Below are 13,549 nucleotides of genomic sequence, written 5' to 3'. Positions count from 1 at the left end.
TCCTGACTCATAGTGACCCTATAGTACAGAGTAGAACTGCCCCCATAGAGTTTCCAAAGCTGTAAATCTTTACAGAAGCAGATTGCAACATCTTTCTCCTGCAGAGTCACTGCTGGGTTCGAGCCACTGACCTTTCAGTTAGCAGCCCAGGGCTTTGGCCACTGTGCCACCAGGGCTCACAGAATTACCATATGACCCAGCAATTCCATTCCTAGGCATATGCCCAAATGAATTGAAAACAGGGACTCAAATACTTGTATGCCAGTGTTCATACCAGCATTATTCACAATAGCTAAAAGGTGGAAATAACCCAAATATCCATCAATGGATGATTAGGTAAACAAAATGTGGTACATACATACAATGGAATATTATGTTATTAAGGGAGATATGATGATCCCCGAGGATGAACCTTGAAAACACTATGCTAAGTGAAATAAGCCAGACACAAAAGGACAAATATTGTATGACCCCACTTATGTGATGTATCTAGAATAAGCAAATTCATAGAGACACCAGGGTCTAAGGAGAGGGGAGAAGAGAGTTATTGCTTGAGAAGTATGGAGTTTCACAGAAAACCCTAAGGAATCCTCCAGAAAACTACTGAAACTAATAGAAGAGTTCAGCAGACTATCGGGATACAAGATAAGCATACAAAAATCAGTTGGATTCCTCTACACCAACAAAAAGAACATCGAAGAGGAAATCACCAAATCAATGCTATTTACAGTAGTCCCCAAGAAGATAAAATACTTAGGAATAAATCTTACTAGAGATGTAAAAGACTTATACACAGAAAACTACAGTACACTTCTGCAAGAAACCAAAAGAGACTTACAAAAGTGGAAGAACATACCTTGCTCATGGATAGGAAGACTTAACATTATAAAAATGTCTATTCTACCAAAAGCGATCTATACGTTTAATGCAATTCCGATCCAAATCCCAAGGACATTCTTTAATGAGATGGAGAAACAAATCACCAATTTCATATGGAAGGGAAAGAGGCCCCGGATAAATAAGGCATTACTGAAAAAGAAGAACAAAGTGGGAGGCCTTACTTTACCTGATTTTAGAACCTATTATACTGCCACAGTAGTCAAAACTGCCTGGTACTGGTACAACAACAGATACATGGAACAATGGAGCAGAATTGAGAATCCAGACATAGATCCATCCACATATGAGCAGTTGATATTTGACAAAGGCCCCAAAACAGTTAAACGGGGAAAAGACAGTCTTTTTAACAAATGATGCTGGCATAACTGGCTATCCATCTGCAAAAAAATGAAACAAGACCCGTACCTCACTCCATGCACAAAAACTAACTCAAAATGGACCAAAGACCTAAATATAAAATCTAAAACAATAAAGAGCATGGAAGAAAAAATAGGGACAACGTTAGGAGCCCTAATCCATGGCATAAACAGTATAGAAAACATTATAAAGAACGTAGAAGAAAAACTAGATAACTGGGAGCTCCTAAAAATCAAACACTTATGCTCATCCAAAGACTTCACCAGAAGAGTAAAAAGACTACCTATAGGCTGGGAAAAAGTTTTCAGCTATAACATTTCTGATCAGCGCCTGATCTCTAAAATCTACATGATACTGCAAACACTCAACTGCAAAAAGACAAATAACCCAATTAAAAAATTGGCAAAAGATATGAATAGACACTTCACTAAAGAAGACATTCCGGTAGCTAACAGATGTATGAGGAAATGTTCACGATCATTACCCATTAGAGAAATGCAGATCAAAGCTGCAATGAGATTTCATCTCACTCCAACAAGGTTGGCATTAATCCAAAAAACACAAAATAATAAACATTGGAGAGGCTGTGGAGAGATTGGAACACTTATACACTGCTGGTGGGAATGTCAAATGGTACAACCGCTTTGGAGCTTCCTTAAAAAGTTAGAAGTAGAATTACCATATGATCCAGCAATCCCACTCCTTGGAATATACCCTAGAGAAATAAGAGCTTTTACACAAACAGGTATATGCACACCCATTTTTATTGCAGCACTGTTTACAATAGCAAAAACATGGAAGCAACCAACGTGCCCATCAATGGATGAATGGATAAATAAATTATGGTATAGTCACACAATGGAATACTACACATCAGTAAAGAACAGTGAGGAATCTGTGAAACAATTCATAACATGGAGGAACCTGGAAGGCATTATGCTGAGTGAAATTAGTCAGTTGCAAAAGGACAAATATTGTATAAGACTACTATTATAAGAACTTGAGAAATAGTTTAAACTGAGAAGAAAACATTCTTTTGTGGTTGCGAGGAGGGGGAGGGAGGGAGGGTGGGAGAAGGGTATTCTCTAATTAGATAGTAGGTAAGAACTACTTTAGGTGAAGGGAAAGACAGCACACAGTACAGGGGAGGTCAGCACAGTTGGACTAAACCAAAAAGCAAAGAAGTTTCCTGAATAAACTGAATACTTCGAAGGCCAGCGTAGCAGGGGCAGGGGTATGGGGACAATGGTTTCAGGGGACATCTAAGTCAATTGGCATAATAAAACCTATTAAGAAAACATTCTCCATCCCACTTTGAAGAGTGGCTTCTGGGGTCTTAAATGCTAGCAAGGAGCCATCTGAGATGCATCAATTGGTCTTAACCCACCTGGATCAAAGGAGAATGAAGAACACCAAGGACACAAGGTGATTACGAGCCCAGGAGACAGAAAGGGCCACATGAACCAGCGACTACATCATCCTGAGACCAGAAGAACTAGATAGTGCACGGCTACAGCGGATGACTGCCCTGACAGGGAACACAACAGAGAACCCCTGACGGAGCAGGAGAGCAGTGGGATGCAGACCCCAAATTCTTATAAGACGAGATTTAATGGTCTGACTGAGACTGGAAGGGCCCCGGTGGTCATGGCCCCAGACCTTCTGCTGCCCCAGGACAGGAACCATTCCCGAAGCCAACTCTTCAGACATGGATTGGACTGGACAATGGGTTGGAGAGGGATGCTGGTGAGGAGTGAGTTTCTTGGATCAGGTGGACACTTGAGACTATGTTGGCATCTCCTGCCTGGAGGAGAGATCAGAGGGTGGAGGGGGTTAGAAGCTGGGGAAATGGACACGAAAAGAGAGAGTGGAGGGACAGAGCAGACTGTCTCATTAGGGAGAGAGTAATTGGGAGTGTGTAGCAAGGTGTATATGGGTTTTTTTGTGAGAGACTGACTTGATTTGTAAACTTTCACTTAAAGCACAATAAAAATTATTAAAAGAAAAGTATGGAGTTTTTTAGTTTAAGGTGATGAAAAAGTTTTAGAAATAGTGGTGATGGTTGCACAACATTGTGAATATATTTAACACCACTGAACCGTATGCTTAAAAATGGTTACAATGGCAAATTTATGTTGTATATATATTTTTTTAAAAAGTAATTATTAACTAGGTAACTGAAGAGGCAAAAAGAGAACACCGAGTTTTCATGGAGATAGCGATCACGGAAAGCAGCTTCCACCCCTAGGGCTGGAGAAAACAGAGGGAAGAGATCGGAATTATTAAAACTTACAAGTTTGGAGGAGGGGCCCCACTGACTGGGACCCAGACCTCTGAGGAGGGGTGACAACCAGATAGATGATGCTGGTACTTCTAGAGGAATGCAATGAGGCTGGATCTGCAAAACTCCCAGCTGGACTCAGCTGCCCTTAGGGGAGGGCACTGCCACTGCCAGAGTGCAGAAGTGTTAGGGTGACACTCACAGGAATGGAAAGTAGAAGGAAACAAATAGGAAGCCCAAACAAGAAGGAACAAGTCCCTTCTTCCCACAGCCTTGCCGTGTATGATTATTATTATCATTATTGTGCTTTAGGTGAAAGTTTAGAGCTCAAGTTAATTTCTCATACAAAAATTTATGTGCATATTGTTATGTGACCCTAGTTGCAATCCCTATAATGTGATAGATAGCACACTTCCCTTTCTACCCGCGTTTCCCATGTCCATTTAACCAGCTCCTATCCCTTTCTGCATTCTCGTCCCACCTCCAGACAGTAGCTACTCATTTAGTCTCATGTATCTACTTGAATTGAGAAGGACACTCTACACGAGTATTATTTTACATTTTATACTCCAGTCTAATCTTTGTCTGAAGAGTTGGCTTCGGGAATGGTTTTAGTTCTGAGTTAATAGAAGATCTGGGGGCCATTTCTTCTGGGGTTCCTCTAGTCTCAGACCATTAAGTCTGGTCTTTTTACATGAATTTGAGTTCTGCACCACGCTTTTATCTTGCTCCATCAGGGACTTTCTGTTGTGTTCCATCCTTTGAGTTTTAGTTTGTTTGTGTCTTTGAGTCTAAGGTGTGTCTCTTGTAGGCACCATATAGATGGATCATGCTTTTTTTTTTAATCCATTCTGCCACTCTCTGTCTCTTTATTGGTGCATTTAGTCCATTTACATTCAGCGTAATTATTGATAGGTGTGAGTTTAGTGCTGTCATTTTGATGTCTTTTTTTGATATGTTTTTCGCAGTTTCTTTGTTCCACTTAATTTTCTGTGCTGAATCATTTATTTTCTTTTCATTGTTGTTGACTTTGTATTTGCTGAGTCTTTATGAGTTTCTTGTTTTTTATTTTGATGTGTAGGATTGTTAGTGTTCTTTGTGGTTACCTCAATATATACCTCCATTTTTCTGAGTTTAAACCAACCTTTTACTTCTTAATATTTCCTCGATTTCCTCTCCATATGAAATTTCTATGACTACATTATTTACTCCCTCTTTTTTGTTTTGATGTTGTCATCTTTTACATATTGATGTCTCTGTTTCCCTATTTTCAGTGTTTTAGCTTTGATTTATTTTTGTACTTCCCTATCTGGGTTGATATCTGGTTGTTCTGTCCTGTGTTCTAGTCTTGGGTTGTTCTCTGATGTTATTGATTTTCTAACCAGAGGACTCCCTTTAGTATTTCTCGTAATTTTGGTTTGGTTTTTTACAAATTCCCTAAGCTTCTGTTTATCTGGAAACGCCCTAATTTCACCAGCATGTTTGAGAGAGAGTTTTGCTAGATATATAAATCTTTACTGGCAATTTTTTTTCTTCAGGGCTTTGTATATCATCTCATTGCCGTCTTGCCTGCATGGTTTCTGCTGGGTAGTCAGAGTTTTGTCTTATTGACTCTCCTTTGTAGGTGACTTTTTGTTTATCCCTAGCTGCTCTTAAAATTCTCTCTTTATCTTTGGTTTTGGCAAGTTTGATTGTAATATGTCTTGGTGACTTTCTTTTGGAATCTACCAGGTGTGGGGTTCGACAAGCTTCCTGGATAGGTATCTTCTTGTCTTTCACGATACCAGGGAAGTTTTCTGCCAACAAATCTTCCACAATTCTCTCTGTATTTTCGGTTATCCCCCCCGTTCTGGTACTCCAGTTGCTTGTAGGTTACTCCTCTTGATAGAGTACCACATAATTCTTAGGGTTTTTTTTTTTTTAATTCTTTTATCATATTTCTCCTCAAATAAACTGGTATCAAGTATCTTCAGTCTCTTAATTCTGACTTTCATTGCCTCAATTCTGCTCCTATGACTTTCTATTTAGTTGTCTAATTCTGAAATTTTATTGTTAATCTTTTGAATTTCTGTTTGCTATCTCTCTATGGATTCACGCATCCTATTAAATTTGTCATTATGCTCTTGTATAACCTTCTTAAGTTCCTCTGTTGCTTTGTCTGTGTGTTCCTTGGCTTGGTCTGCGTTTTGCCTGATCTTCTTCCTGATGTCTTGAAGAGCTCCGTATATTAATCTTTTGAATTCTACCTCCGGTAATTCTAAGATTTTCTCTTCCTCTGGGAGGTTTCTTGATTCCTTGTTTTGGTCATTTGTTGAAGCCGTCATGGTCTGCATCTTTATGCGATTTGATATTGACTGTTACGTCTAAGCCATCAATAAGTTATTATATTTATTTTGTTTGCTTACTATGTCCTAGCTTTTTGTTTTGTTTTGATATTCCCGGATAGGCTGAACATGTGAGCTACTTTGATTATTGGTGTCTCTGAAGCTCTCATGTCCTGTCACCAGGTGGTTAGAGGTGTTACTAGGTATATGAGCCTAGGAGTTTGTTTGCTTTTCTTGTGTAGATTCAGCTCAGGTGTCCAGGTCATTGGTCACTGAGTGTGTGGTGCAGGCTCTCACCTACAGACCTAGATGGGCAGGGCTACATCAGGATAATTGGGATAGGCACAGGTATGTGGCTGCAGTAGGGGGTGATGTGCTGAGCAAGGTAGGGGGTTGATGGCTGCCCCTGAGTGCCTGGGTGGAAGGCGTGTCCCTTTTCCCTCGAGTGTGTAGGTGGGTGGATTTTGCAACCAGACATTGGGCACCCAATGCTGTTGGCTGTAAGGACTGGGAGGCACCACTTGTTCTCAGCCCCCTTCCGTGGATGGCTAGGTGGCATGGGTGGGGCCACCAGACCTCAGGTCCCTGATGTGGGTAGGTAAGGACCCTGCCTAATGGGCAGGTGGTGTCAAATGTCACGAATCTGCCAATCCCACTTAACTGTTGCAGTTGAGAATAGGCTTCAGATATATACCCTGTCGTACTGTTATAATATGGGCCTATGCTGTTGAAATGGGCCCACACAGGTCTAGAGAGGCATAAAAGGCATTCAGAGTCTGTGGACCCCTTATGCCTGTGCCTAGGCAATAGGCTGTGCCTGCTCTGAGTTCCCAGTTTAGGGGTGCTGGCAGATTATTTTTTCGTGTTTGTTAATTTGTTCCCTCTCCAAAGCGGGGAGAATGGCTTGGGAGAGTGACGGGTCCTACTTCTGGCCCAGGGGGTGTGGCAATCACTGAAGCAGAACTGGACCAGAGCAGAGTGGGGAGGGGGCAGGTAAATGGGAGAGAGGTTCTTTCCAGAAGGGGGAAGGGATTTTTTTGATTCCATGCAGTAGGTTAGATGCTCACACTTAACTTTTGCAGAGTCAGCGCCGCTTTCCCCTGGTTCTGCAGGCTTGCGCAGACTCTCCGCCACTGTGTTTCTTCTGGTGTGTAAAACATGCCCTGAGCACTACTGCTTGCCTCAGCCTGTGTGCGCTAGTGATCCAGCCTGTAGGGTTTTTTGCCAGCACATCTGACCTGGCGAGCATATCCTCGCTGCTTCTAAACTGCCTCTCCTTCCCCCTGCCGCTCAGTCTGACTCCTCAACTTTGTCTTTGATGTTTAGGGCCCCTAGATTGTCATATATAACCGATTCGCTTGTTTTTTTGGGTCTTTGTTGTAAGAGCGACCACAGGAAGTGTCTGACTACTCTGCATCTTGGCCCTGCCTTGCCGTTTCTTTATGGTGCTCATTATTGGGAGAGCCTACCTAGGGGCCATCTAGAAAAGCAGAAATGTGCCTTGCATAGTTCCAGCTCCAGCATCCCAAAGCAAAGTATAGAAGGATGGATTTTGAGCTGAGAGACCATAGCTTAATAACTGCCTCTGTCCATTCCTTTGGCTAATTGTCATCCTCACACACCTTTCTACAGGTACTTGAACTTCTATAGAACAACAAAAATAGCTGGTTTTGCCTAACAAGATGCAGCTGTACTTTATACATATCTTTCATACGAACAAAGCCATTTCTCTCCAAGATAAGGAAATGAAATGTTGAAATAACAATTGTATTTATTTTGGGAAAACAATCATACTGTCCATCTCTGGGTCACGATAGTTAATTTTCAAATTCAGTCACAGTCCCATCTGAATATTCTGTTACCTAAAGAGTGAATTATAAAGTTAACCTCTCGTGAAACTTGTGCGGGTAATAAGGAAAAGGAGACGCAGCAAGAAGAAAACATATACAGCTTACACACACACACATGCAGGCAATGTTCATTTCCATAACTGGTCACAAGGCTGTAGTTAATATTTATAGTTTCCTTCTTCCTTTACCCATTCCATGTATCCTTTTCCCTCAGCAAGGATCTCAGCTGGTTGGGATTTTATCCTAGTCGGGGCCACCCAAACCTTCATTCCTGAACGGTCTGAATCTTCAGTGGCCTTGCCTTTTTTGGTTGCTGTAATTTTCCATTGACTTTTGCTATTGAACGCGGAAGTACTGAGCAGTTCCCCAGAGAATTCCTGTTTCCAGGCATAGTTCTCCCTGCCCTTATTGTTCGAAGCAACCTAGTTTCCCCTGGTTATCTGGATCATTGCTCCAGGTGGTAGAGTAATCCTCCTTTGCCTATTGGCCCGGTGGCATCAGGATCTCAGAATGGCCAGATGGTAGTCTCAGCTTCTAATTCAACAAAACCTTGGAAACCAAGGCCTTTAAACCAGCAGAGCTGAAAGTTGTGAGGCACTAGAGGGAGATTGCAAGGCTGGAGAGAGAAGAAGCGCTTGCTCCTGGCTTGTTTCCTGCTTCTGTGACTGTTCTAGAATGCCTCTTTCCGCGGCAGGGCAGAGCCGTCCCACGGCAGCAGCTGAATCTAGTGTGCAGCTTTCCCAGCACCTGCAGAGCCAGCCACGTCTTCTTCCCTGCCCCTCAGAGAGACACCGGAGGAACCATCGCAGATGATTGTGTAGAAGGGTGCGTTTGGTGCTGAGAGATAATATCTTAATAATTGGCACAGGAACTCACTTATACTTCTGTTTTCTGGTATTTAAAGGACCAAACTCTAAGGGAGGAAAAAAGTACAGATAATATAAAATAGTAGCTTTTAATCCTGGTTTCACAGTAGACTCACCTGGGGAATTAAAAAAAATATACACAGATACTTGGACTTTTCCCCTAGAGGTTCTGATTTGATTGGTCTAAGGTGGGATTTGGACACTGCATTTTTTTTTTTGATTATTCTTAAAAGCCTCCAAGTGAGTCAGGAGCCCTGGTGGTACAGTGGTTAAATGCTCGACTACTAGCTGAAAAGTTGGTGGTTCAAATCCACCCAGAGGCACCTCGGAAGACAGGCCTGGTGATCTGCTTCTGAAGGGTCACAGCCCTGAAAACCCTACGGAGCAGTTCTGCTCTGCGCACACGGCGTGGCCCTGGGTCAGAATCAACACAGTGGCAGTTAACAACAACAATAGGGGATTCCAATGTGCAGCCTGGGCCGAGAACCACCGACACAAAACAAGAAGCAGCCCTGAATCCTCTGGTGTGGATGTGCACACATAGCTTAACGGGGAAGATGGGGAAGACTCAGCAATTAATACAGCAAATCACTCCCCGCACTGACTTTGAGCAGAAGGGCTGTGGAAGGTAAATTCTGGGCCAGTGCTGTCTTCTAATCAGTGATACGATTGTATCTGCTCAGTCCTTATCCAGCTTATAATGCAGCTGAAGCTGGAGCAGACCATCCACTGCCTGCTGGATGAGTGCCACAGAGAGGTCAGTAAATACCTGGGTTCTTGGGCACCCCTTAGAATTCCCATTTGTCGGAGCTGGCCCAACCCCTTCTTTAGGGAGGTGGGGGAACTGAAGCCCAGAGAGGAAAAGGCACTCCCTTGCCTGGGGTCTCTTAAGCAGATGTCAGAACCAAAGCTAGTGGCTGGGCCTTGGGTCCTGCCCCGCACCCTTGCTCACCCTTCCAGTCTCCCTTATGCCACCTCCCTACTGTGAAGATACATCTTTCTGGCACAATAATTCCGTGGCCCATTTTCTGTATTCTCCTAGATGCAATATTGATTTTCCTCGATGAATATATCAAGGAAATATGTTCACTATGTCTTGGTTTAGTGTTTTTATTTGTTTTTTAATTTCATGTGTTACTTTATACTAAAGGCATTTGCCTTTATCACCATTAAAGCAAGCACCGAGTGGGTATGTTCAACCTGACTTTTTATTGTAGTCAAAGATGTCCATTAAACAAACAGCTTTTAGATTGCGTTTAAGATTTAGGAATAATATCACAATCCGTTTTGTGTTTCAAAAGGAAGACAAATGTTTGTCTTAACACCATCAAGAGCAACATTTAGTTATAAATTATATTAAAATTAGCATACCGTGATTAATATGCATATGATTGATATATCTGATTGAATTTACAATTGCATACACATCAATACTTCTTATGAAACTGATATCACCTAACACTTTCTGTATGCTGGGTGCTATGTTAGGTGCTTTACATGCAGTATCTCATTCAGTCCTTCCAACAACCATGTGAAATTGGTACTATTGTATTTCCAACCAAAGGAGTCTTACCCATAGTGCTACAGCTCGTCAGTGAAAAAGGTGAGATATAAAACCATACCCATGGACTCTAAGCAGCAAGCATAGTGCCTGGCACATACAGGGTATTCAGTATTTGTAGCAGCTGTTGTTGTTGTTAGGTGCCGTTGAGTCGGCTCCGACTCATAGTGACCCTCTGCACAACAGAACAAAACACTGCCTGGTCCTGCGCCATCCTTACAATCGTTGTTATGCTTGAGCCAATTGTTGCAGCCACTGTGTCAATCCACCTCGTTGAGGGTCTTCCTCTTTTCCACTGACCCTGTACTTTGCCAAGCATGATGTCCTTCTTCAGAGATTGATCCCTCCTGACAACATGTCCAAAGTATGTAAGACTCAGTCTCGCCATCCTTGCCTCTAAGGAGCATTCTGGTTGTACTTCCTGCAAGACAGATTTATTTGTTCTTCCAAGACAGATTTATCCAGTCCACGGTATACTCAACATTCTTTGCCAACACCACAATTCAAAGGCTTCAACTCTTCTTTGGTAGTAGAAGTAGTAGTAACAATAATGATAGTTTTTGCACTGAGCCAGCCTTCTGTCTTTATGACATTCCCAACTTTCACCCTCCAGTTTCTGCTTCGGTAGGAAGCAAAATACCACTATTATAATTCAGTTTAACAAACATGTACTGAGTTAGGTATTGAAGGCTCTGAGAGGAATCAGACTCAGTCCCTGTGCCCTGGGAGTTGTCAGTAAGTCGGGAGATGGCCATTTACTCATCTAGAGAGGCTGATTGTTGATGTGGTGAGAGGCGTACGCAATACAGGTGTTGGCGTGGGTGGGTGAGGTAAATTTTGGTGGGAGGTCTGTCCTGATCCTAATTTACAGGGTGGAGTGTGTTCACTTTCTGCAGCTGTGTAACGTGCCTTCCATGCGAGGTAGCCTGGCCATCCTGACCCTTCTTGGCAAGTTGGTGGATGCCATCCCTGCTCTGGCAGATATGCTTGTAATGGAGCATGGTGAGTGACTGTGGCCAAGAGCTACCAAGACCCTTTTGCCTGATTCGATCACTCTTTCATTTGGGTAGCCCATTCACTGTGTAAATCTGGGAATGCCATTACTTGCTTTCTCTAGACCTCAGTTTCCTTACCTGCAAATACGTTCTTTGTTGGTCAATATGAAAAAGGTCAGTTTCTTAATTCTTGATCTTGTGCTATTTCCATCCATTTTTTAATCCATATTAATTATGTACCTATTAAGAAGCTTTCTTTTGGGTGGGAGGAGGAATTAATTCTGGAATGTAGAAGCATTTTTCTCCTGTCAGTGAAATGCAAAAAAAAAAAAAAATCTCAGAGGATTTACCCAAGGGTAAGTCACTTAACTTCTCTAAGCTTCGATTTTACCTTTTGATTAAGTGCCCAGAAAGCATTTACTGTGGCTAAGTTTTGTAAGGATCAACTGAAAATGGAGAAGAAGGTTCTTTCCAATATCCAAAGACTAGACAAATGAGGGATTACCAGTACTATGCCACTGGGATAAGTAATTTGGGGTTTCATGTAGCAGTTGACGCTGTGAGATTCACTCGGTCCTTGGGTTGTTTTCTGGACAGGCAACCTGATGGAGCATCTGTTGAGAGGTCTGGTGTACCCCAACGAGGGGGTGCAAGCTTCTGTCTGTTACCTCTACGGGAAGCTGTATGCTGCACCAATGGCAGCCGAGATGCTTTCCAGCCACTTCCGGGAGAAACTGTGTCCCCTCTTCCTTTCTACCCTGGACAGTGCCCAGACAAAGGAGCTACAGATCAACTGCTTGGGTAAGACATGGGGCTGGAGAAAAGAAGGGGAACAAACTTTTGAGGATTTCGCTTTAGGATGCGGAATTCATAGGTGGCACAAACAGTTAAGTGCTTGGCTGTTAACCAAAAGGTTGGCAGTTGGAGTTCACCCAGAGGTGCCTTGGAAGAAAGGCCTGGCAATCTAGTTCCAAAAAAACAGCCATTGAACACCCTATGGAGCACAGTTCTACCCTGACACACATGGGGTCGCCATCAATTGGAATCCATTCAACGGCAACTGGTGGTAGCTTTAGGACTTGAGTATCGGCTCCTCTTATGCAGAAATTTGCTGCTTTGCAAAGTGTAGAAACCACAAGCTTAGAAGATAAGATGCACAGACTGTGTGAAAGATGCTGGTGTGGCATTTTCAGGATGTTGGAAAGAGAAGAGGGACGCAAGTTACACACCAGATTTTCTGCCTCTGATCTCTGTCTGCCTGGTGCATTCTGTACTTGCTGCCAAGGTAATCATCATGCCACACAGTTCACGACCTGTCACTTTCCTATTCATAAATCTTCCATGGCTCCCTCTGTGGTCCAGGAAAAGGTCCAGGTTTTTATGCTTGTTTGAGACTCTTCAGGAGCGTTGGTATGACCTTCCAGCCTCTTCTCCTGCTACCTTCTTTTTTTTTTTTATTTTTATTGTGCTTTAAGTAGAAGTTTACAAATCGACACAGCCTCGTACAAAAATTTATATACACCTTGCTCTGTACTCCTAATTGCCCTCCCCCTAATAAGAGCACACTCCTTCCCTCCACTCTCTATTTTCATGTCCATTCGGCCAGCTTCTGACTCCCTCTGCCCTCTCATCTCCCCTCCAGACAGGAGCTGCGCACATAGTCTCATGTGTCTACTTGATCCAAGAAGCTCACTCTTCACCAGTATCATTTTTTGTCCCATAGTACAGTCCAGTCCCTGTCTGAAGAGTTGGCTTTGGGAATGGTTCATTTTTGGGGCTAACAGAAGGTAATTGGGACCATGACCTCTGGAGTCCTTCAAGTCTCAGTCAGACCATTAAGTCGGGTCTTTTTACGAGAATTTGGGATCTGCGTCCCATTGCTCTCCTGTCAGGGCAGTCATCGGTTGTAGCCAAGCACCGTCTAGTTGTTCTGGTCTCAGGCTGATGTAGTCTCTGGTTTATGTGGTCCTTTCTGTCTCTTGGGCTGATAATTACCTTGCATCTTTGGTGTTCTTCATTTTCCTTTGCTCCAGGTGAGTTGAGACCCATTGATGCATCTTAGATGGCTGTTTGCTAACGTTTAAGACCCCTGATGCCATTCTCCAAAGTGGGATGCAGAATGTTTTCTTAATAGATTTTATTATGCCATTTGACTTAGATGTCCCCTGAAACCATGGTCCCCAAATCCCTGCCCCTGCTATGCTGGCCTTCGAAGCAGTCAATTTATTCAGGAAACTTCTTTGCTTTTACTTTAGTCCAGTTGTGCTGATCTCGCTTGTAATGTGAACAACAACATTCTTTTTTTTTTTTTCAGTAATTTTTACTGAGCTTTAAGTGAGCGTTTACAAATCAAGTCAGTCTGTCACATATAAGCTTATATACACCTTACTCCATACTCCCTCTTACTCTTCCCCT

At 42.7% G+C, this 13,549-nt stretch overlaps 1 protein-coding gene across 1 annotated transcript in view; it reads left to right on the top strand.

Moving 5' to 3' along the window:
• The window catches only part of MEI1 (meiotic double-stranded break formation protein 1), a 122,541-nt gene that overhangs the window by 6,043 nt on the left and 102,949 nt on the right, over positions 1-13,549 (top strand). The window contains exons 4-6 of the mRNA XM_064283440.1: positions 9,262-9,335; positions 11,036-11,141; positions 11,732-11,935. Coding sequence (XP_064139510.1) covers positions 9,262-9,335; positions 11,036-11,141; positions 11,732-11,935 — 384 coding nt within the window. The remainder of the gene's footprint in view (positions 1-9,261; positions 9,336-11,035; positions 11,142-11,731; positions 11,936-13,549) is intronic.

The sequence above is a fragment of the Loxodonta africana genome, chromosome 4, assembly GCF_030014295.1.
Source record: "Loxodonta africana isolate mLoxAfr1 chromosome 4, mLoxAfr1.hap2, whole genome shotgun sequence".
NCBI classification, from domain to species: Eukaryota; Metazoa; Chordata; class Mammalia; order Proboscidea; family Elephantidae; genus Loxodonta; species Loxodonta africana.
This window is presented reverse-complemented; position numbering and strand designations above follow the sequence as displayed.